The 23,519-nt window shown below is 50.9% G+C and overlaps 3 protein-coding genes across 5 annotated transcripts in view; 1 reads left to right on the top strand and 2 right to left on the bottom strand.

Annotated features, from left to right (window-relative positions):
- Positions 1–121: 121 nt before the first annotated feature.
- On the top strand, positions 122–3,097 carry c8a (complement component 8, alpha polypeptide). Its single transcript, XM_003975837.3, has 11 exons — positions 122–308; positions 424–532; positions 641–788; positions 851–998; positions 1,151–1,340; positions 1,415–1,597; positions 1,752–1,992; positions 2,073–2,204; positions 2,303–2,460; positions 2,541–2,766; positions 2,891–3,097. Exons 1-11 carry the CDS (start codon positions 199–201, stop codon positions 3,040–3,042), a joined length of 1,797 nt encoding a protein of 598 aa, XP_003975886.2. The 5' UTR covers positions 122–198; the 3' UTR covers positions 3,043–3,097.
- A 157-nt stretch (positions 3,098–3,254) lies between these two features.
- On the bottom strand, positions 3,255–6,797 carry c8b (complement component 8, beta polypeptide). Its single transcript, XM_003975828.3, has 12 exons — positions 6,638–6,797; positions 6,370–6,520; positions 5,795–5,942; positions 5,566–5,707; positions 5,358–5,490; positions 5,005–5,202; positions 4,680–4,920; positions 4,469–4,597; positions 4,231–4,394; positions 3,791–3,944; positions 3,572–3,643; positions 3,255–3,495 (listed from the first exon to the last, which is right to left on the bottom strand). The coding sequence occupies exons 1-12, from the start codon at positions 6,709–6,711 to the stop codon at positions 3,341–3,343; spliced, it is 1,761 nt and encodes a 586-aa protein (XP_003975877.3). The 5' UTR covers positions 6,712–6,797; the 3' UTR covers positions 3,255–3,340.
- A 592-nt stretch (positions 6,798–7,389) lies between these two features.
- Positions 7,390–23,519, bottom strand: part of LOC101066837 (disabled homolog 1-like) — a 29,059-nt gene continuing 12,929 nt past the window's right edge. For 2 of the 3 annotated variants that reach the window (XM_011616671.2, XM_029830768.1), the window contains 13 exons: positions 20,034–20,173; positions 17,867–17,965; positions 16,357–16,488; positions 16,162–16,281; positions 15,768–15,806; positions 14,234–14,299; positions 13,151–13,210; positions 11,311–11,358; positions 10,800–10,911; positions 9,788–10,438; positions 9,573–9,703; positions 9,101–9,207; positions 7,390–8,888 (listed from right to left, as the gene is read on the bottom strand). In XM_011616671.2, coding sequence (XP_011614973.2) covers positions 9,118–9,207; positions 9,573–9,703; positions 9,788–10,438; positions 10,800–10,911; positions 11,311–11,358; positions 13,151–13,210; positions 14,234–14,299; positions 15,768–15,806; positions 16,162–16,281; positions 16,357–16,488; positions 17,867–17,965; positions 20,034–20,173 — 1,688 coding nt within the window. In that variant the 3' untranslated portion in view covers positions 7,390–8,888; positions 9,101–9,117. The remainder of the gene's footprint in view (positions 8,889–9,100; positions 9,208–9,572; positions 9,704–9,787; positions 10,439–10,799; positions 10,912–11,310; positions 11,359–13,150; positions 13,211–14,233; positions 14,300–15,767; positions 15,807–16,161; positions 16,282–16,356; positions 16,489–17,866; positions 17,966–20,033; positions 20,174–23,519) is intronic. The other variant, XM_029830769.1, reaches the window with a different exon arrangement.

The following is a 23,519-nucleotide window of genomic DNA, read 5'->3' as shown; positions in this document are numbered from 1 at the left end:
AATAAAGAAAGGAAAACATGTTCTGTTTGTATTTGTGGGGGTAGAATTGGAGGATTTAGTTTGAAAAAAGTTTCCCGACTGTTGTAACTGTTTACACACGATCAATCATTCACTGTGCCTGATGAGCCTGCAGCCAACCGTCCTCAGATGATCACTCCAGCTGTTGTGTGACATTTTAACAACAAATGACTGGATTCCATGGAGCTCTTTATTAATTTCCCCCTGATTCTATGCACGTTTTACCTATTGATCAACTCGGGTCCGACTGTCGCAGCGTCCAGAAGGTCGTGGGCCACTGATGGCAAAAGGTATTTCATTAAAGTTTCCATTGCATTTTGTAAAAACATGGCAATAGGTTTGATTATATAATGTGTGAATCGTGAAAGAACACTGATAGTTCTGGATGTTTTCTGGGGGGGACAGAGGGGCTGGCCCGAGGAGGGTCAGAGCCATAAACAGACCCACACCAGTCAACTGCAAGATGGGGATCTGGTCCACCTGGACGCCATGTACTTCCTGCACAGACAAAAAGGTATTCATGTCATAATAAAAGGCATTACTTCCGCTGGTAGTATTGTTAACTACCTTCTAAAACAGACTGCAAATGAGCGGTTTTAACTTGTGCTCTCGTCTGTCTCAGTTCCGCTTCCGCTACTTGGAGAAGCCCGGGCAGTTTGGCGGGACTGACTGCTTGGAGAAGCAGTGGGATTCGATGGCATGCCCAAGAGCGACCACGCAGTGTCTGGTACCTGATTACTGCGGAGACAGCTTCACCTGCAAGGAAACCGGTAGGTCTTCACCAGAACGCCGCCGTTTGCTGTAAACCCATCACGCCTCACTGTCCCTGCAGGCCGCTGCATCAGCCAATCCCTGCGCTGTAACGGGGAGCCAGACTGCGACGACTTCTCCGATGAAGACGACTGCGAGGACGTCAACAGGCGGGAGGACAAATGTTCCACCATAATGTCCATTCCTGGCGCCGAGCGGGGCATCCAGGGGTGAGCAATGCACGTCTGTCGTCAAAGGAAACAGTTTTGAACGCAACACAAAGCCGTGACCCCGACCACAAGAGCTCCGTTATCACAAACATTTACATTTTCCGCATGAGTCGCGACGCTTTGACTCATCTGAGATGTTCCCATTTGCCCAGCTACAACGTTCTGACAGGAGAGTTTGTCGACCCTGTACTCGACTCAAAGTACTTTGGAGGAAAGTGTGAATATGTCTACAACGGCGAGTGGAGGAAATTCACCTATGAGTCGTTCTGCGAGAGTCTCCAGTACAGAGACGACGAGAAGAACTACAGGAAACCCTACAACTACCACACCTACCGTTTTGTGGTACGGGAAAGGAAGAATTCTGTTGTCCCCGCTTTAATAAATGCTCCGATTGATATGTTTGAACCTCTAATCAGGCTGAGGCTACGTCGGAGGGCTCGCAGGAGTACTATGAGGATGTGGTGAGCGTGCTTAACGCAAGGAAAGACACCAAGTCTTCCAGTGGGGGCTTCACTGTCGGTGTCTATTATGTGGAAGTGGGTCTGAGTGGGAGTCAGGAATCAGAGTTTCTCCGTAATCTAACGCAGCATAAAAGCACGGTAATGTTGGTTTCTTAGCTAATTTTTCTTAGCTAATGAGCTTTTATTGCAGCCTCTCACCAGAGGGCACTCTAAAAACTTGACCAAATCAATACTTTTTCCTGGTTACAACACTCTCACAAGTTCACATTAAAATTGTTTTCCCCCTCCTCAGAATCTTGGGTTCGTCAGATTGTGGTCCAAAGTCGAGACGGCCCACTTTAAAATGAGAAGCCACGATTTGATGCTCCACGAAGATTTCTACATCTCCCTCATGGATCTCCCGGAGCAGTACGACTTCGGAATGTACTCCCGCTTCTTCAACACATACGGAACCCACTACGTCACAGGGGGAACCATGGGTGGAACACTGGAATACATCTTGGTTGTCAACAAAACAAACATGGCAGAGTCAAGTACGCCGGATGGCCTTCTCCTCGCGCTGTCATTTATTTGGAAACATTGATATCTGGATTTCTGATGTATTTCCCTTTAGATATGCAGGGTGAACAGGCTGGTCGATGCTTTGGTGCCTCCATCGGCCTTAGCTACCCCATCAACGATGGTATGTCCGTGGATCTCAAAGTTGGTGTGAATCCATGTAGTAAAGAGGGAAGTTTCAATCAAGGTGAGGCAACGTTCCTGTGTTGGCAACTTTCACTACATTTGGAAATCTACCACTTATTTCAGCTCAACTTGAATGTTATTTTTCCTTTTACATCACAGGGTCAACAGCCAGCTCTGCTGTGGTTGAGGATGTTATTACTCTAGTTAAGGGGGGGATCCTGGACCACAGCACTGGGGTGTTGGTCATCAGGAATCCTGAAACATATAGGGCCTGGGGAGCTAGCCTCAAGTACAACCCGACACTCATAGAACAGGAGGTAAGTTGATTTCACCTACAAAAGCACAAACACTTTTAAACGGTTTCTTTCATCACTCTTTTCTCTCACGTTTCTCCCAGATTATGCCAATTTACGAGCTGGTGCGGTTCAGCACAGCCGCCGACCATGTTGGCGCCAGACTGGCCAACCTGCGGAGAGCCTGGGAGGAGTACATGCAGCAGTTTGACCCCTGTCGCTGTGCCCCCTGCAGGCACAATGGCATCCCACTTCTGACGGGTACGTCCTGTAAATGCATCTGCAAGTCAGGCTACCAGGGAGAAGCCTGCGAGGAGACCCTCCGAAGAGGTAAGCCAATAAAGACCTCTGTCAGATTAAAACAGGCTAGATCATAGCCTTAAAAGTTGGCAAACTATTCCAGGAAGTCCACAAATTCAAACATAAACATCCATTGAATTCAATGACTCTGCAGATACGAAGACAGACGGCTCTTGGTCCTGCTGGGGCAGCTGGTCGTCCTGCTCGTCGGGGAGAAAAACCCGGACGAGAACCTGCAATAACCCCGCCCCAGATGGTGGAGGAGCAGCCTGCCTGGGCTCCACGGCTCAGACCCTGCGCTGTTAGAGGGACCGATCTGTCCTTGCTGTCAGTGGAAATAATAAACCCTCCCACATGTGGATACTGTCTGGCTGTTTGTGGGATTTAACGGGTGGGTTGGGTTTTTTCTGAACTGCTTATAAAATATATATAAAAGACATAAAAGGGACTTTTGCCTTCTATATCTAATGGGAGGAAGCAAAAACCAGCAGATCAAATACTCATGAACGAAGCACTTGTGATTTTCCTAATAAAAGTTTAATTGTGTGAATATTTCATTCATGTAATTCAGTTTTAAAACAAACACCCGTGTCTTCAGAAGGGTTTAAAAGCAGTCGGTGGACTCTTGCTGCAGTCCTCTGCACGCCATTCCTCCATGGCTTGGCGCCGGGTTGTTACACTGTCGACTCCTGGTCATTGTTCCTCCGCTGCAGGAGGACCAGGAGCCCCAGCAGCTCCAGCTCCCATCAATGCCTATAACTGTGAGGAGGAGCCGTGTTTGTTACCATCAGCAGGTTAGAGGCTGGGGACGTGGTGCAATGCGCTGGTCGCTAACCTTTTCGTCTGTTGGTGATCTCACAGCCGTGTCCGCTGTAGCCAATCGGACATATACAGTCACACCTGGTGCCTGTGAAAGATTGGGATATTTCCTTCATAAGGTCGTCAAAAAACTTTCCAAAAACTGAGTAAAAATGTCAATAAAAAGTTTTAAATGATGCCGGGAAATCTTCCACAGATGGGGAAGCATAAAGTATGCCGTTAAACTCTGTGTTACCTCTCAAAACAGCCACGCCGTTGTTGAGGCAGGGAGCGCAGCGGCAGGAGCTAGCCTCGGCCAGGTACTCGGACAGGGCTCTCTTCAGGTTCCTCTTCAGGGTGGGAGCCTGGGCGAAGTCCCTGGAGGTCACCAGTTCATACAGGGGACGCGTCTATCAGGAAACAAGGGCTTTATATTCTTGTAAGATGTGTAAGATTCTTGAAATCTTACACAGGGGAACAAAGAGTCCCACTGGCACAGATGTCTTTTGCTGCCTGTTTCCCAACTTGTTATTGATCATGTAGCTGCCCTTTACCTACGTTAAGCCCTCTAGCTGGGACTTTGGTAAATATTTTTGTATTTTGCAACGTTTCCTGCGGCCAATACTGACAGGAATATAAGATGATGAAATAAGAGTAAACGATGAGAAATAGATAAGAGGGGAAAAAGGCACTCACAGTTCTGCGAATGAAGTCGGGGTTAAACTGAACACCTTCACCCCAAAGTCTCATCAGCTCTGGGGTGGGGAGCTTCTTAGACAACAAAGCTGTGATGGATTCGCTCGTTCCGCCCCTGACCACAGACACAAAGTCCTCCACCATGCTGCCCCGGGCCGTGTTCTCTGGAAGGAGTCCAGATTGACTTTGGAGGTTCGGTCTGAGCGACGCAGGCTGTTTGTTTGAGATGGAATCTCACCTCCCATCTCGTTCAGCAGGCCGTTGCAGGAGCCTCCGTGAACACCAGCAGAGACATAAACGCCGTAAATGTTGGCGCCGACCTTCAGGCCTGCCTGTGTACACCGTTTGTAATCCTCCAAAGAGTAATCTGGGAAAAACAAGGCTCCGGCACTTTACACCACATGATGACATCATCTCTACACCTGCTTAAAGGAAGTGTGGAAGCTTACCCGATTTCTCCAACCGCTCCTTGTCCAGGATGATAGTGTGTTCAAAGGTTCCTCCAAGGGCCGCCTCCGTGACGTAGTGGGTGCCGTAGTCCTGGAAGATCTGTCTGTATTCCCCGTATACGTAAGCCTGCGGCAAAGCACGCAGGCGGTGCAGGAACTCGTGGTGAAGCATCAAATCGTCGGTCTTCAGCATGTACTGGGCCAGCTCCAGCTCGGCTTTGGCCCTCACGAAGCTGTGGGACTGCAAGGAGATGCAGAGGAGCGCTGTGAGAGCACCGCGGGTTTGATCACAGGAGATCACAGGAGATCAGAGGAGGAGCCTCACCTTGCCTGAGACGCGGCGAAGCTTCTTCACCGACTTGGAGTACTTGGCGCTGTTGTAGTTGAAGCCGAACTCAAAGACGCCCGGAAAGGAAAAGCCAAAGGAAACGGTGGTCTGAGTCATGCGCTCCTTCAGGGTGTCCTCCATGTAGCTCGAGTACGAGTCGGAAGATTGCAGGATGAAATCATAGGAGCCTTTTGTCTGGGAGAACAAGGTTCATTTTGGGAAGGTCCCTTTAATAATGGTCTTATTAGACATTTTATGGTTTCTGGAAGGGTCCACAAACACATTGTTGTATGATCTCATGTGTTAAGAACGGGAAGTCACGCTGAAGTGTGGTTGGCCGGCGCTGTCACCTGTAGAGTGTACTGTTGCAGGTTGTGAGGCTTCCTAAACCTGACATCCTGGATATAGTGGGGCAGGCAGCTGCCGCCGTAGTATCGATTATCCAGCACCACTCCCTCTAAGTTACTGTCCAGTATGTTGATTCTGAAAGCCAAGAACCAGCATGAACATTAGAAGTGGGCCGATCTGGTCACAGTCTCTAGCACATGGTCAACTCACCCTTTGGCCAGGTTTTCAATCCCCCAGTACTCCTCGGCTTCAGATCTGCAGGGTTTGGATACCTTCTTGCAGCCCACTTCATCCGACATGTCCCCACAGTCGTCCTCGCCGCTGCACTGCAGAGTTCTGTGAATGCAGCGACCTGATGGGGGGGGGGTGGCAGATTTATGACATTACCATGTGGTACACACAAACACAGAGCAAGTAGTGGATCCCAGGTTTCATTTACCTGTGTTGGCACATAGAAATCCTTCACAAACTGGGACGCTGTCGCAGGTGTAGCGGGGCGGAACCGTGCAGGCCTCTTCCTCCCTGCCGTGAAAATTGCACGCCTGACCCCCAAACTGAGACGGCTGCTCCAGTTTAGCGTAACGATACTGTGAGGGAAGCACATTAAAGGTCAGAGACGCAGAGGGAAAGCCTGTCTGATGCTGCCGGGGGAACCGTAACAGCCATAATCACATTAGGGGTCTGTTTCCACTTTGTCATGTCGTGGTTATTAATCTTCCTCCTTGGAAAGTGGATGAAATAGAGTTCTGTATCAGCTGGGACTCTTGTTAGCAGTGGCTCTCTGCAGGATACGGAGAATGCTTCCCATTCAACTTGTTTTTAGTTGTTAGTTGCTAGCAGGATGCTAATCGTAAGGGCAGGAAAGTCAGATTTTCTGACTTCCTAACCCTAAATAAATAACGCTCTGCTTCAAAAGGATGCCAATCTACCATAAATAAGTTTTAAGGGTCATAAATTCCTTTTTAAATTCTGGAGTGCAGTTCCCCCCACGTCCCATTGGAAGGTTGCACTCACTCTTTTCTTCTGACAGGTGTCACAGCGTGACCATGCGCTCCACTCTGATAGCACGCAGTCCACGGGCTGAGCCATGACCTGGCCGCCCGCCGCCCGGGCTTGACGGACAGTCGACGGGTCTCCGTCGTCCGCCGTGGCGAGGACGACCCCGCTGCGACATGCAGAAGGAAACGAGCAGAAACATTCAGCGCGACGGCGTCTGTAGATCCTTTGACACTTCCTGTGCCGCCGAAACATTCCCACTCAACATGTTTAGAGAATCTCCTACCTGAGCAGCACCAAACACCAAGAAACGTGCAGCATTCTGTGTAGCCTCGTCTGTGTTGGCGCAGGAGCAGCCATGGTTGTGTGTTGTGACTGACAGAGAGTGATGACATGGTTAATCCCTCTATGCAAACACTGGCTGATCAATAATGGCCTGGATATGAACTCGCTGCAGCTGTTGATGCGAGGAGAAACTGTCTCAGAGGCACAGAACCGCCTGATGTGTTTGAAGACGTGCTTCCAACGCAGAGTTCCAATAAAGCAGTTCAGACAAGTTTAATATTCATCGTGTCGCTGCAGCCGTCATGCGCACTTTATTGTATAATTTATAGTCCTGGATAAGTCTGAAATGGGCTGTAAAGTCTGTATGAAGCGGTGGATATAAAGGCTTTGCAACAGCATTGATTCCAGTCACCACAGTGATCAAATCGTCCGGGCCGTGTTTGTGTACGATGACCTTTAAACTTTGTTTGCCTTCCTTCGTTTGGGGTTTTTGCGGAATGACACAATCCCCCAGCTGAGGTTGGGCTGCAGCGGGGTTCTCGCTGGTCTCCGTTCAGCGATATTATCCTTCGTATTTGCACAGACGGCCTCGGTCGAGGGAAAAATAGCAGCGGAGCTGACCCGCAGGTTAAATGAAAAGCAGAAGTAGTCAAAGCAGTGATAGCTGACCTTTACAGAAAGGGTGTGTGTGTGTGTGTGTGTGTGTGTGTTGTGGGGGCGAAAAACAACCTTTGACAAAAACGAGCAGAAAAGTGGGAATCACATGATAGTTTATTTGTGACTAAACAGTGGCATGGGTACAGTGTACGGGGGATCCATCGATGTACAAAACTTCATTTGGAATCTTTTCCATGACATTTCTTAATTCCATAAATAAAATTTACAAAATATGGTGGACTGTTCCTCATTTTTCCTTACACCCTCGGGGGCACAGTACCATTTATTATTGAAAGTGGAGCAGTGATATCTCATATATATACGTCTATTTATTTTTATTCTTTTTTAATATTTTGACTGTTTCGGTGGAGCAGGCCTACAATACGCCCATGTGTCTTGTTACAACAACGACCTGTTTACTGTTTACACATGGGCCGACGAAAGAGAAGAGGACAGTGATGGAAAATAAACCTGAAGGCGTAAAATGCACGCTGAGCTTGTGGTTGCTATGCTAGGCCTTATCCCGTCTACTCATTTGCACCTAAAGACAGTGAAAGCAGTGTGATCTACCTGCTATTCCAGAGAAAAGAAGCTATTAATGGTCATTTGGAGCCCCTTTGTGTCCCTCAGTAGGTTTGTTTTGGTGGACGGCGAAACACAGACTCGACACTTCAAATCTCACCGACTGAATGGAATCAAAGACGTTATCGGAAAAATTAAAAAGACACGGGAGCAAATGTGAAACAGACATCCTGATGGTAAAAAAGGAGGTGCTGGTTGGGCATTGTTTGGGAGGAATACAGGTAGTTGGCATCCAAAGAGGCAAAGAGCTATATTATGGCACAGAGGCTCAGGACTGGGGCACCGGGACGATTCTTATTTACAAAATAGACGTTTGGCAAATTTTGGACTTTAGACGGTGATGCCTCAGAGTCACGTCTGTGCAGACTCCATCGACACAGAACTCACAGCTTGAAAAATACCAAAAGGGGTATCGCATTTCGCTTCTTTTGATTGGCTCCAGGAAGCTGCAGAGAAGAGTTTCGCTCACGGCCGAGACTGCTGAATCCACGTTTAAGCCTGTTCATGCAAACGGTGGGAAATCGGTGGGGCGACGCAAGAAGGACGTTTGGCAAAATCCATCTGCCGTGCACAATCGCTGCTGATGGCGGCTGAACTGGTCGTCCACCTACGACGGGCTCCCCCCCCCCCCCCCCCGCAAAAGGTTCCGAAAATAATTTGCATCTTTAGTGTCACCATTAGTGGCTTCATCCTCGCAGATATAAAGTCCTCGATCCACCGCAAGAGGGCGCTGTCACCTCCTGTCAAAGGTCACTTCCTGGTTCAAAGTTATTTGATTGGATAGCAGAGCCAAACCTGGCTGTCATGCTGTCCAGTGTTGGTCTCGTCCTCTGGAGCGAACAAATGACTGCCAGCTTCACGCGAAACTGCCAAAATGTCCGTTCACGATTGTAAAAGCACAACAAGTCATTGTAATCCAGCAGTGAGAGGCGCTGCTGATCACAGTCACTTATCTCTCGTCTTCTTCTCTTTTTCTCGTGAGCTTCTGTCTTGGTCTCAATCGCTTCCATCCCCTGCAACAGAGACATGATCATGTACCAGCAGCTCCGACCGCCAGGTGGCAGCATTGTGCCTAACCCTTCCTGTGAGCGAGGAGGATTAAAACACCAGAGGAAGCGTCATCCACGGGGAGACATTTGACACATTTGGAAATAAAAAGTGTGACCCAACATCTAGGGAAGAAAATGCATTAAAGTGCGGAGGAGAGGTTCCGGGTGATACCAACCCAGTGCCTGTTGTTCTCTAGCTGTCTTCTTGTGGAGAGGTCTGATCCTGGCGAGGATCAGGAGCTCCGCTGGCCACAGGAGAGGTCGACGTTGCATCAACAGAGCCCTGACACCCAAGGAAAGGAGAGGGAAAAGTTTTCGCAGCAGTTTCTCTCACATTTATCTTCAAAATGTTAACAGACGTATGAAAATGATGTTAATCCCCGTGCAGCCTCCTGGAAAATTATCTTTGACCTTTTCAGTGTTAATGAACTTGGCATTTTTCTTCGAGAAAAAGGGGGGAAATATATCCTGTTCACGCTGCGCTAATCACATGATTGCGCGCGAAGCGCCGAGAACAGATCTGAGAACAGATCTGAGAACAGATCCTCGCTGTGACAGTGATTGATTAAAGCACCTTGCTGCTCGGTTCCCAAATCAAACGTATGAATGTTATTGATTGAGCTTTGACCCAGAGGAGGTGGCGCTCACCGATTGTTCCTCTTCTTTGACGTTCCCGGTGCCTTCAGGGTCTATCGGGGAGTGATCTGTAGGGGGGTCACTGACCTGGGAGGTGGGGCATTCTGAGGAGGAGGAGCTCTGCTGGGGGGCTGGAGTGGATGCTGCACAGAGAGGAGGGAGGAGAGCGTAAAACTGGAGGGGATACGGACACAGGTGTGGGGCTCAGGCAGGACCGGGAGACTTACGAGATTCAGTGGACGGTGACGTGGACGTTCCGGGACTCAGCGTCATTCGAGACAGATCGAGGTCGCTGCAGCTCCCCTCCTCCTCCTGGGTCACCGCAGCGGAAGGCGGCAGCAGCTGATTGCAGACCAGCATGTCTGGGGCACTCATCAGCCCGGGGGTCCCACACCTGCTCACCGCTGCCGACGTCACACCTGGTCCCACGCCCGCCACTCCCATTCCTGCCATGGAGGGGCCCTCCCCTGCATCCGAGTCCATGCAGAGGCCTTCTTTACCCAGGCTCAGCTGCCTCTGAAGGAGGAGGGCGGGGTCAGCTGTGTGCTGGGGGCTGGTGATGGCGGAGGACGGCGCCGACAGGTCACAGGCCTGGGGGCACATGGTCGTGATGGGGACCAGGCCTTGGAGCATGGCAGCAGGTATGGCATGCCCCCCCACACCCATGGTTTGCGCTGGCATGTAGGCCGCCATGGCCGCCCACTGCTGCTGGCTGGCAGGGAAGATGTTAGCTTGGCTCCAGATGACTGGCTGACCACCAGGGAGCACCTGAGCCACCTGGAGGGGTCCCTGCACGGGGAAGGCCAGCGTTTGGGCCTGAGTGGGGAAGGGCTGCTGCGCCCACTGGGCCGCCTGCACTGGACCCATGGTCATATAACCTACGGTGGACACGAGGACAGAGGAAATGGAAGCCCTTCAATTACACCGAGCAGGGAACAAACAAAACATCAATTTCCAAAATTGCAGCAAAATCGCAGCAAAATTGACCGTCATAAACTGCAAGTAAAGGCCGTTTTTAAAGCGCGTCTTGTTCCTCTGCAGCGCATCTGGAGTCCGGCGCCATTATCAGAGGCAGCGGACGAAGGAAGAAATGGAAGACGGGACGTGAATAAGGAGGAGCTGCGGATGTTTCTGCGTTACAGCGTCCCGATCACGTCAGCATCCTGCAAATGTTGGCGAAGGCTTTTCTCAAAAAGTCAAAGGGAGGCGTCTCCGCCGGCAACCGTCGGGGGCCGTTACCTGATGGCACGGACGTGGGGCTGAAAGGGGCGTACAAGTCAGCAGGGTTGGGCTGCTGCTGCTGGCGGCTGGTCCTGCTGGGGTCCAGCGTGTTGGCAGGTGATGGAGGCATCTACAAACACACACACACACGCACACACACACACACACACACACACACACACACACACACACACAGACACACACACACATACAGATGTCAGTGCTGTCAAAGTCAGGTGAAAGTCACCACCAGATAATTGGGATGAACTTTGTGTGCAGTTCATCTCAGACAGATGGAGGAGCGGAGGGATACCGGGTCTCTAACTGGAGTCTACATCATTTGCTACCATTGGAACGTGGACGGGAACGTGGGAGGTGAACTGGTCAGAAGAGCATGACGCCGTCGGCGGCGTATTCAAAGCGTTCGGAATTAAACAATGGAATTGTACGCTTCCTGTACTGTGGGAGGCACACAGAAGACTACCTGTCAAACACACAAAGTTCTGGGAGGTTTGTGTTCAGATCTCACCGAGGGAGGAGTGGACATGTCGCCGAAGAGATCGAAGTGGTTGATATTCTGCAAGGTGAACGTAGAGACGGGGAGAGAGAGAGAGAGAGGGAGAGAGAGAGAGACAAAGCCAGTGACACATCGCTCCAACGAGATCTGCACAGTCATGAAACCTTGAATCTGGCTGCAGCTAGGGTGGGGTGGTTTGCACGGGTGGGTCGGCGTGGGGAGAGAAATCTATTCACAAGGGCAGTTCGTGCTGCAGAAGGCAAGAAACATCCATCCCCTCGTTTCATTATCAGAAAATGGATCTAAAATGAATCTTTCATGGCTCGCCATAATTGAGTGGGTAAAAGGCTATTCAGTCCTATAAAACAGGCTCTGATGAGATATTCTCATGTCTGCCAATCAGGAGAGGCCCCCGCAGGAGCCCGGGCGGCTTTCTCATGCTGATTCTGCTCTGTGAGCAGACGGATACCCGGGGGAGCGGGTTCATTCCACCAAACGAGCCACCCAGCCGAGACAATAAGGCCACCTCACCCTGTAGGCCGGCGTGGCCCTCCGCACTAGACCCCTCTGTTCTCTACTTGTACTACTGAAAGGAGAAGAGCTATGGAAGAGGCTGTGGAATGGCTAAGCTGCATGAAATGTGTGTGGGGGGGGGGACGGGACACATGCACAAGCGGACAATGAGTCCCCTCAGAAGGCACACAAGACTCACACAACCTTGGGTTTTCATGCTCTAAAGAAGGAGATGCACAAACAAACAGACGTCAAAAAAAGAAGAGAACGAAAAAGGGGAGGAGTCACAGCAGCGGCGCCGCTGACGGGCTCTTTGCGTCCTTGAACAAGCTGGGACATCGGTGGGCGCCCAGTTTGCAAGGCATTCTGGGAGCTTTCAGGGACACAGAATGAGTCAAAAATCGGGGGTAAAATAAACGTTGTGCGCAGAAGTTTCTCCCTGCAGGCACCGAGACACATCAGGGGAGCTCCAGGCTCTCAAAAAGCTCCAACTGAATGAACAGACAAGCAGTAACACTTAAGAGATATGGAAGCGCCGCTACTTATACCAGCACGGGCTGTTGGGGGAGATAGCGAGGGGCGGCGTTCCGGCATATCCGTTTGATATGCTCGGCAACCGGCGCCCCAACAGCGGCGGGCACCGAAGCACTTAGCTAGAGCGGTTTTCAGAAGTTGCGTGGAAATTGTGTCTGAGTGAATCCTAAAGTAGGCCTGAATGGATGTTCGGGAAAGCGATTTGGGAGATGTAATAGCGTGGTCACTGCGTGGCGGGCGGGCGGGCGGGTGGGCGGGAGGGGAGGGGGAGAACTTATAAAAGCGACCGTGATGATGAAACATTTTCTGTTTAATGAAAGTGGGGGAAATCAGGTAGAAATGGTTTTTATGCTTTTTATTTTTTTTTTAAAAAGAGTCTCGCTCCTTAATAAGGTGCTCGGCGGCCTCGCCTGGCAGAGCCGCGTGCAAACCCGTCCCACCTACAAACCTCTCGTTCTCATCCTCTGAGGAAAAAACAACAGCCGCCCCCTTCTGGTGGAGTCAGACGAGACCGGCAACCAGATCAAAGTCAGATCTTTTAACTCCCCCCCCCCCCCCGATCTAACAGCGAGCTCTATTCTATCAAGCTGGAGGGGCGGGACCAATGTAGCCCCGCTCATCATCCCCATGGCAGGACGTGGGCACAAACACAGACCCCCTGCTGAGGTTGGACTGCGTGAACTAATTTTGGGTTGGCGGGGGGGCTTTCCGTGCTTCCTTTGAGAAAATGTTTACCAGAGGTTTGCATGTAGAAGCAATCATAATAATAATAATAATAATGAAAGTACAAAATGAAAACACCTACAGTCATGAAATGGCGCTTTGGGACATCATAGATCCCTTCCTTCTGCTGACTGGTGGGGACCTGCGTTGGATCGGACGTGGGTTTTCAGTGTCAGGAACAGAGCAGCACTTGTTTGTATTTATATAAATATATATATGGATGCGGTTTATGAATACATCTGAGTCTAAAACCACCGAAACACTGAATAATGAAAGAAAGCAATTTGGGCCCGGTCTGTTTGAGTAAGATTTCATTTGATCTCTCGGAGGCGGCGGGATTATGCAAAAATATGTTCTTTTTCTCGAGTCAATCCCGCTTAAATCAATATTGACTGATGGATGCCGGTTCTGTTGCCATCTCGCCGCGATCTTGACGGGATCGGCTGGGCCCCGGCCCGCTTTGGCCCGCCATCGAAGCGGCGGCGTGCTGACTCCAGCCCTCGCCGCCGCCCCGTCCTGTCGCTCCCTCCGCCAGTTAACTTTTCGTTAGCCTATTGATCTTGTTTCATTCTGAGATCAAATGGCATCGCGAGTGATTAATCTCCCTCTCGGCACGTCGTTTTCATCTTCAGAGGAAGCGCGCGAGGAAGAGGAGGAGGAGGAAGAGGAGGAGGAGGAAGAAGCAGGGGGTGGTTGGGATTAAACCACGTGACGAGTCTCAGGCGTCCCGGCTGCTCCTCCAACGGGTCTTGAGCCAAAAGGTCAAAGCGTCAGAGGCGTAAAACGGCGGCTTTGACTAAACCGACCTTCAGACGCTTCTTGAGCGGGAGGACGAACAGATTTAACGAAGGTTTTCCTCCGTTCCGAGCGACCAAATCGACCGGGACTAAAGTCTCGCGGATTATACCTTCAGAGGACTTTAAAAAAAAATAAAAAAATAGACCTCGCAGTTGCGTTTTTGGCTTTTGGTGTTCGATGAATGAAACATAAACCCCAGTTTGATCTACTGGTGAATCCCCAGAAAAGCTCCCCTTCAAAAGGACCCTCGTAACTTCTTACACAGTCATAAAAAGTCATTTTGTTAGTAGCGTTTCTATTATCATCTATTACAGGGCATGAAAAGGGAGGGGGGGTTGGGAAGAGGGGGCAATGCTTGTCTTTGTACCTGATAAACGCTCTCCTCTGACTGGGGGCCACGGAGGGGTTCGTGTCCAGCCTCAAACACTATGTACTAAAGAAAAGAAGTGGTTGGCAAAGCGAAGAGAATAATGAGATGGCATTTAAGAAAAAAATAAATGATAAGAACAAATAAAGACGTGGCGTTGAATGGGGAGGGGGGGGGTTGAAATGAGAGCAGGGATATAAGGGGGCGTTTAAAAAAAAGGGGGGGTATGGGTAATAGGATGGGGAGATGGAAATAGAAATTAAAAGATGTGAGGTGGGAAGAAGAAAGAGCACAAGTATAACAGGTCAGGCAGTAGTTCAAGGCACTGAAGGCAAGGTCAGCGTTCATTCAAATGGCTGCTTTTAGGGTGAATCCGTTGTGGAACTAAAATAAAGAGTGTTTTATTTATTTATTTTTAAAAAAAGAGTTTGCTCTGCTGTTCAGAGCAGGAAAAAAGAGACTGGTCCCGCTTTTATCTGCATGGCTGGAGCGAGAAGCTAATTAGCTTAGCGTAAAATGAAGCAGCCATCTTGACTCTTGCAGCTAGCGAAGAAAATGTAAATTTTGTGACATTTGGGGTAGGTTTGTGCACAAAAAGGGGCTTCCAAGAGTGCCGATGGCTAAACCGTGACAGTGTCCTCAGGTGCATTTCCAACAAGTAAACCAGAATGAAATGGGGAAATAAACCACGGTATTGCCTCTAGAAAGCCTGAAAGGTGAAATAAAGCACGTCCAAATGCCCCCTTGGGTTCCCCTTTAGAGTAATCAATGTGATAAAATGCCCTCAATGTGAATTTATCAATAAGTGATGCACAGTGGTCACATGTGCTAGCATTGCCAGCTTTCTTGTTTATTGACAGCACCTTATTGGATGATTTAGCTAATTATCTCAAGCTAATTCTAACACACTCACACACACACACACACACACAGAAAAGAAACAGATTCCCAAACTGTCCAACTCCCCTTTTCTAGCCACAGATTGGAGTTTTGTCAACCAGCATCAACATAATCGATGGAATGTCTGCATGGAAAACCCACTTTGAAGGATCTAAAAGGCGGCTGGACGAGCCAGCGAACACTCTGAGTAAGAGTTAGTGTTGTCTGTATTCAGTGTGAGCAAACAGAAGGAGAAAAAAAAACCCACATCATGTTGAGCCAAATAAATACACGGGGCCAAAAGGTAGGGTGGTGAGGGGGGGGGACAACCAATCAGGGGGGACATGTCTTTGGAAGAAATCAGAACAGAGACACAGATTAAATTAAAAAATATGGCTGTACAACATTGCACTGGCAAATGGGAGTTGAATGGTCGAACAAAACTGCTCGCTAGGATGATCTACTGTGTGTTACTGGCGTGGTGGAGGATCATGAACCATTAGATCAAGCAGATCAGTGATCAGGTGGTGTTTACGGTCCGGGTTCAATCGCTAGTGTTGTTATTTTTGGGAGGGAGGGGGGTGAAATCGGCGCCGGTGAAGCTGTAGGGGGGGTGTCGAGGTCCAGGTGTGCACGGGGCGCTTGCGGGACCTACCTGGTAAACTGGATCGTCCACCTCGTCTTCCAGGATGGTCTGCACGACAGCGGGGGGGGCGGGGGGAGAGAGAGAGGATGGTTTAAAATGTCCTCGTTAAAAGGCAGCGCAGCCAAATTCAGTGTCATTCGGATACAGGAGGGAAAGAGAGAGGGAGAGCGGATCGCTATAGGAACATCTGGAGAAGCAGGGCAGAAGGAAAACATCTCCGGGCCCCCGTGGAGCAGCACTGCAGGCACCAGCAGGCAATCAGACGTAATTAACGCCACAATTTCTGCCCCAAATGCCTCAACTTTAAACGTCTGAGAACAAGAAGAACCTCAGAGGAGGGCAGGGGTTGCAGGGGGGACGTGCCGGACGCGGACGGCCCGGCTCCGGAACGGTCGGCACCTACCTGGTAGACCGCCTGCTCGCACTGTTTGTCCTTCTGGGCCTTCTTCTCCATCTCCTCCCGCTGCTTGATGTCGTAGATGAGGGTGAACAGGTCACGCAGGTCGATGATGAGCGGCTCCGCCTGGACCAGGACGCAAAAACACAGATTTTTCCGGGCCCATTCCCTTTTTTTCCCCGTTGCCGGAGACACACTTACCGACTGGGCGGTCTTGATGGCCACGAACTTGTGGTGGCCCTCCTTCCCACAGACGTACCCGAAGGCCCGGTGGTCCCTGGTGTCCTTGGCGATGTAGCTGATCTCGTGGACCGAGTGGTGATGGAGAAGCACCTGCGGAACAAACAGCCCCCAAAGTGAAAATCTCCCCTCTTTAGAAAAACATCCTGCATCAGTGAACGCGGCGTTTGGAAGGAAAAGTAGGTCGGCGCCGGTTTAAACGCTGTGTTTCTTCTTTGCACATCGTCGAGCGAAATGCAAATGAAGGAGGGAGAATCTAATCTCCGTTCCACTCGTTCCTCCCTGTGCTGAATCTGGAAGCCATTAACTATTGTTCCGTAATCCAGCGTGTTTTGGTCCGTTCACACGGGGGGGATCCACATCCTGCAGTTCCTTTTTGCTTTGATCTGTGTTCTGCTTTGATCTCGAGGCTGTGAAATGGTGGGGGGAAAAAACCCACGTTCCAGTTTACTCCAGGACTGTTGGGCAGTCGGCAGTGGACAAATGTGCGACATTCCCAGACAGTGAGCGAATCAGCTGCCCCCCCGCCACCCCCAACCTGTCGCTACATTATTAGCAGAGATTAGCCTCCGCATTGGGGAGGAGCTTTCCTGTAAATATTAGCGCCCCAGATTAACGTATAACACAAAAACTAATGTGAGCGGCATTCCCGATTGAGCGGAATCATGTCAGCTTTCCATATAAATGCCTGCTGATGCTTCCTGCGCTGGGCTGATCCCCGTTTTTCCAGCGTAATAACGCAAGTGGGATATTAGGCGCCGAGTGTTATTTACTGCCGCTAATCAGTAAATAAAATGAAATGCATTAGAGGCCTGATTTCCAAAACAACAAATGAGCTTGTCGGGAGCTGGTGAGCCGGTTGGTGGTGCTGGAGGAGGCTGAACGTTCTTTTCCATAACGGGCGGAAGACGCAGCGCGATCGTTTGATTATAGGCGGTCTCATCAAAGACGGGCGCTGGTTGGACGACAGCTCTTGTATAATTATCAGTTTAGCGCTAATGACAGCTGAGGTGGAGCTGTGATGTAATTAGCATTAGCTGCAATGATCATTAAGGGGTGGAACTGAGTGCTAATTATCGGTTAGCGCTGATGAGCAGAGGGGGCCTATCTAGCCAACACTACGCCCCGGGACAGGGGAGCGCCGAGCTCCTCCATCATCCTGTAATGGCACAGCAGGCCTCCGAGTCGGCCGGTGGGGGGGAGAAACCCTCCGTCTCATCACATTTTCCTTCACGGGCCGAGCCATCCCAAAGTCCTGCAGCGGAGACGCGTTGCAGCCGTTTACTCGGGGTAAAATATCAAAGAAGAAGAGTCTGTCTTTTTTTGGGGGTGCGGTTAATGATGGAGCTCCATCAGTTTTTCAGGCTCTCGCAGGTGAACCATCTTCCCTACGCACAGGTACGTCAGCCAGGCTCACAAGATGGCTGCCCTGGCAGAGTCCCCCCCCCCCCCCCGCCGACGCGCTACTCACCCCTGATCTCTCGCAGTAAATCTTGATCCCGCCGAAGGAGACGGTCAGGAAGACCCTCTGCTTGTGCTCCCCTTTGGAGCGAGCCGAGGACGCCATTCCCTGCGGGAGAGCAAACGGAAAATCGAGTGAAGAGATGGAGAGATATCAGGGAGGGGGGGGAGGTGTGTTTGAACCACATCTTCTTTTAGGTGTCACTTCCTGAAGCATGACCCTCGGAGGACTTCACACGCCGCAGCAGATCTGATGATTATTACTTCTCTTCCCGCTCGACACCTTTTCCCTCTCAATTTTGTCTCGGAGTGGGTCTCCTGCTCCCTGGCAGTGACGCGCACAAGTGCCGGCTCGCAACAATGGGGGGAGATTTGCTGACAGAACGTGTCGGCCCGCTCAGACGCCTTCACAGACTGCTGACAGAACCAGCGTTCCGGCCTTTGAAGTGCGCTTTTTCCCATGGATCTCAGTGGCTCTCCTCTTTTATGTCCTCAGCTCCAGTAAAGGAGACGATTAACATTTACATTGTGCTTCCCGAGCGCAGCTCCCCATTTCATGTCCGTTTTTAAGGACGAAATCTTTGTTAAATTCGGTCGACGGCGGCGGAGCTCCGCTTCCGCGGGAGCCTTTTTTAAGGAAACGATCCATTTACAGGTCGATAATTGATTGGAGATCATAGAAATGGAGTCAGGGAAGAGATGGAAGCGGTCTGATTCTGATTGGACCCTGAAGAAGGAAAAACGCTACAGGAATAAATAAGAAATGGAGTGAGGGAGCGAGGGGGGGCGGCAGTCATCAATCAGCCATCGGCTTCTCCATTTGGGGCGCATCCCTCCGCGGCGGGACCCGTCCAGAGACCATGTCCCCTCCTGTATCTGCTGTCCAGATAATAAAAGACCCATATCAGCGTCTCCACTGGCTGCTGCCTGCTAACCTGGGAAAACCTGGTTCTATTGGACGTATCGCTCCCAACAGAGACGACGTTGAGAGGCTCTTCATTCCGGCTATTGTGCTGCGCCTACCCTGAGGTCTCCCACATGTTTAGTCTGTGGGAAGAGAACAAGCCAGGCATACACGCCCCCACCTGGAAATGGATTCCTATCAGCAACACATGCCGCCATGATCCCAACACAACCTCCGTTCCCTCCGAATTACTGGGAATGGAACAAACCTCCACGCAGGGAAGCTGTTGTTAATATGGAAATCCTACTGGTAGTTTACACCAACCCTCTGAGCAGCGCCGGGGATTGAGACAGTTAAGAAGGACTCTGGCGCGTCTGCCAATTCACAGCGTTCTAATCCTCGAAGGGCAAAATTATCTGTGATTTCTGAGTTGGAGGTTTTATTGTAAGAAAAACTGGTGTCATCTGTACCCAATTTAGCGTTTTATCTATTGCTACAATAGCATCTTTTAGCCCATAAAGCGCTAAAGGATACGGTCCCGCACCTCATTGAAGGTTTTTTTAAAAAAAAAAATAGAATTTCTGGTGGTCTGAATATTAATGCACCAGTATCACGCTCTGCTTACGGGAGAGGTAAAAATTCTGTTAGCTTCCGTTAGCTTACGTCAGGCTTAACTTGACCCGATTTTCTGTAAAATGAGGTCACGCTACAGTTTGCGAACATCTTACAAATGTTTCATATCCTTCATTCTAAACCGATAAAAGGCTGCGACTGACACCACGGCAGCTCGTGGTGGCGCAGTTCAGGGGTCTTGTAGACGTTTGGTGGAAGAAAAAATACAGTATTTAACTGCTTTAAGCTTCTTGGAATAAGCAGGCAGTTTGCCTCGAGGCCAAAAAAGATACTGAAATAGACGCTGAAAATACAGGGGAGGGGAAACCGAAGGGGGGGGGGGGGCTGCTGCCATTTTGGAGATATTTGAGTAATGTGGGACTGCATTTTGTTCCTGCTGGGAGGGGAAAATAACCTGGGAAATAATGAAACCGGACCTTTGTTTGTTCCGTCTGGTCGGTTCAGATGTTGCGAGAGTCAAATGCAGAAGAAGACAGAGCTCATGACTCATTCAGCAGGCAACACAGCCATGCCTGAGCATGGCGTGCTCAAATCTGACTGAGATAAGTGGAGGGCTTCCATGAATGATGTCCCTGCACACACACACACACACACACACGCACACACACACACACGCACACACGCACGCAGGAGTCTGCACCTTCAGCTTCATCATAGAGTCCTGGCAGAGCTTGTCCCCACGCGCCGCTGACACCTCATCAATCCCGATCAGTTTGGCCTTGTAGCGCACGCCATCTCCACGGAAACGCTTAATAAGCCCCGCCTCAGTGCGGTCCTGACCTGTAGAGGAAGAGCAAAAAAAAAAAGAAAATAGATGACAGGAAATGGGAAAGGGAGACTTGGAAAATGATTTACAGGAAGCCGGGATGCGTGAGTTCATTGACGCCCTGTGGCGTTAGCATCACGCCACGCTTCGGGTTTCGGGCTGAAGAGCGCGCGTTTTGCGTCGGCTTACGTATAAATATTTATGGAATAGGAAATGCGGACTGAATAGTAAATTATCGGCGGCGTGCAAAGATTGAAAAGAAAATTGGACTCCGGATTGAAAATGAAGCTGAACAAAGGTACCGGAGCAAATGAGAAAACAAGAGGGAAAATCGCTGTTGCGCCACCTCTCGCAGGGCATTGTGGGGCACGCACGCACGCACGCACGCACGCACGCTCGGCTGGACGGTTGCGGGGGTGGCCGAGCGTGGGTGCTCATAGTTCCCATGGGTGCTGTTGACGGTGACACATCAGATTGAATGGCCACTATTGAGGGGAATCATCCCGCTCCAGTGATCTCCCACAATCCACCAGGCCCTCACTGGGTGATGGATGTCGGCTGGTGGTACCATGGCGTGAGACTGGGAGGGTGTGTGTGTGTGTGTGTGTGTGTCTGGACGGCCTCGGGCTTCGCCTCCGTCCACGCTCTCATCCGTGCGGCTGATTATTCCGTCCATCAGTCTCTGCCGCCGTCCTGACACCACCTTGACACCGACACCTCTCTGGCTCTGCAGCCGGCGCCGTTCTGATCAGGGCCGACCGAGCCGGGAGCGCCGCCCCGCGTCTACAACGTCTAATCCGAGCCCTCCTAACCTGCGCCGGCTGGTGGGAAACACCGACTCCCATCGCATTTACACATCAGGGTAACAGGATTCAGAATCAAGGTCACCGGCACCTTGGAGGATTTAACAGTTTCTCAGCTGCTCGCTCGCTCAATTTCTAGGTCACGATCACGCACGGCGGGCGCCTGCATGTGCAAGTGGCTGCCGAAGCGCCGCGTTCTGAGAGGACAAGGACGATCAGAGACGACCCCCGAACGTCCTCCTGCCATTAGCCAGAGTTTATTCTTTATTAGCACTTTCAAAGGGGGGGGTGGGGTGGGGGGGGGGGATTCAGTTTGGGTTGTAAGCTCTCGTCTCGGCCCTCTCACTAATTCATGAGGGCGCAGTCCTCCGAAGGGGGGAGGGGCTTGGCGTCATTAAAGTCTCTGAGCGGGTAAATGTCAAATCTGGGTCTAATTCAGACTTGTTTCCTCAACCCAGCGCACGCGAGTAAGTCACCCCCCCCCCCCCCCCCCCCCCCACTGAAGCCCAGCCCGATCCAGAGCCCTATAGTCTGTTCATACATTATTATGTATCATCCTGATTCCACTGACTCACGCGCTCTGTAACGTAATGTAAAATGCATGCTGCTCCAGTTGCATTTTAAACACCATCGGACCAATTCCGCCTCTCAGATGAGCTTTTACCAGATGTTCGCTGCCATTTGTTCCTTTACATTCAGCCCGCTATTCCTCCTCACAACACTTCAGGAGAGATTTAGGGGTTTGTGCTCCGTTCTTTAAAAATGTAGGCCCCCGCACGCCGAATGAGCGTCTTCGACAGGGCCCCATAACTCGTGCGCTACGTGCTCGGAGTTCAGAGCTGCACGAGCCGGTGCGTCGCGTTTGATAATGAAAGCGCTGTCGGGCAGGCTGCTACATGATGTTACAGGCCGTAAACGGGAAACAGAAGCGGACGGGCGAAGGTGCGTGTCGACGGCCGGGGGCGGAGTTTACGCGGTTTCCTCTGGCGTCCTGGAATTACAGCTCCGGCCATCGCGTCGCGTTTTACTGGATCAAATGAGTCATTTAGAGCAATAAGAGCTATCAAATGGCAACAATTCCAACAAGCGTTGGACTGAACGTGCTGCAGCCCTCCACCAGGGGGCAATTGGGTCATTCTCGTGCATTTATTGTGCAGGAAACAGCAGCACCTGGATACGTTAACAGGGATTAAAACGCTTTCATCAGGGGCTCTAAAGCAGTAAAATCGGCGGTAGACGGAGGCAAGAATCAGCAGGCGGCGCCGCATCCTGTTCCGAGGCTCGTTTCGTCCTTGCCGAACAAGAATGGGGACAGCGCGGGCACAGATGGCAACAGATGGAGAGTCAGAAGTGCCCCTCCAGATATGAGAGCTTGGCAACGGGAAACTTTTTGTTGGGGATCTGGGCATGGAAGCAGCTTAACCTTTGACCCTTTGGCCCGGCTCTTCCTGTCGGAGCAGGCGGGCGGGCGGCTGCTCATCATCCACCGTGGAGCCGGGCGCCCCCCCCACGTGAAACATAAACTCTTCACCATTATCTCCTCTCAGCGGGAGCCGCCGGAGCCGGAGCCGATCCGCGGGGCCCGGCAACGCTCGCCGCTGATGACTGCAGCGGGCCACTGGCGGCGGTAAAGACAACGGACGCGGATCCGCTCCCGCCACCTGCCTCCTCCGTGCGCGCAGAATAACGCTCGTGAGCCTCGCCGAACACGTGGAGGCACATTTGCGTTAACGGCGGGCGCGCGTTCATCGTCCCCCAGCGCACGTTTGGCGCCGGGCACGAGAATCGGGTTCGGGTAAAACCGGTCACAGAGTCAATGAGGGGTGCTGTGCACGTGGGCGGGGACGATGTGAGGGATGCGGAGGCACAAACATGTTTACCGAGCAGCAGAAGGCGCCGGCAAACAGGTCATAAATAGCGTTTAGATTGGATGATGAGGAGGAAATCTGCTCTTCCGTCTTTTCCTGCTCTTCCTCCTCAATGACTCTCGTCCTCTATTCATCTCTTTTCAGGAGGTACCTACAGGTGACAGTGGGAGAGCAACAGTTGCTATGGAGATAGGGTAAAGTGAAGCATGTAGAGCGCTTCTGTCGATGGGTAGAAAGGAGCGTTGGCTTTATGAAGACTGTCAGAGGTTAGCGCGTGAAGATCGGGGGGTTTAAATACACGAGTGTGTCTGATTAGTGTGCAGAATGCAATGAATTACGCCATCGGGATTCTGGTTTCATGCAAACCAGTAAAACCAGCAGCAGCAGCATCTGGAGGGACAGGAAGGTGGGAAATTTGGGTGGTGTGACATGATCGCAGCACTGCGGAGGAGATAAGTTTCCAGATAAGAGCTCTCGTATTTGTATGCAGAGGGTCGCCTGAAATCCTGGGCCGCCTGGAACAAGAGAGTGGCGGCGTAATCGTGACCCCCCAGATGTTTCAGTGGGCTGATGAGCCCTATTTCTCGTTCACATGTGCACAAATGATATATTCCCTGACTCCAGAAGACTGATAAGCTTGAGTTTCGGTCGATTTCAACCTGCTTTAGTATTTTTCCCACTGCGATAAT

This window comes from Takifugu rubripes, chromosome 22 (genome assembly GCF_901000725.2).
Source record: "Takifugu rubripes chromosome 22, fTakRub1.2, whole genome shotgun sequence".
Lineage (NCBI taxonomy): Eukaryota > Metazoa > Chordata > Actinopteri > Tetraodontiformes > Tetraodontidae > Takifugu > Takifugu rubripes.
This window is presented reverse-complemented; position numbering and strand designations above follow the sequence as displayed.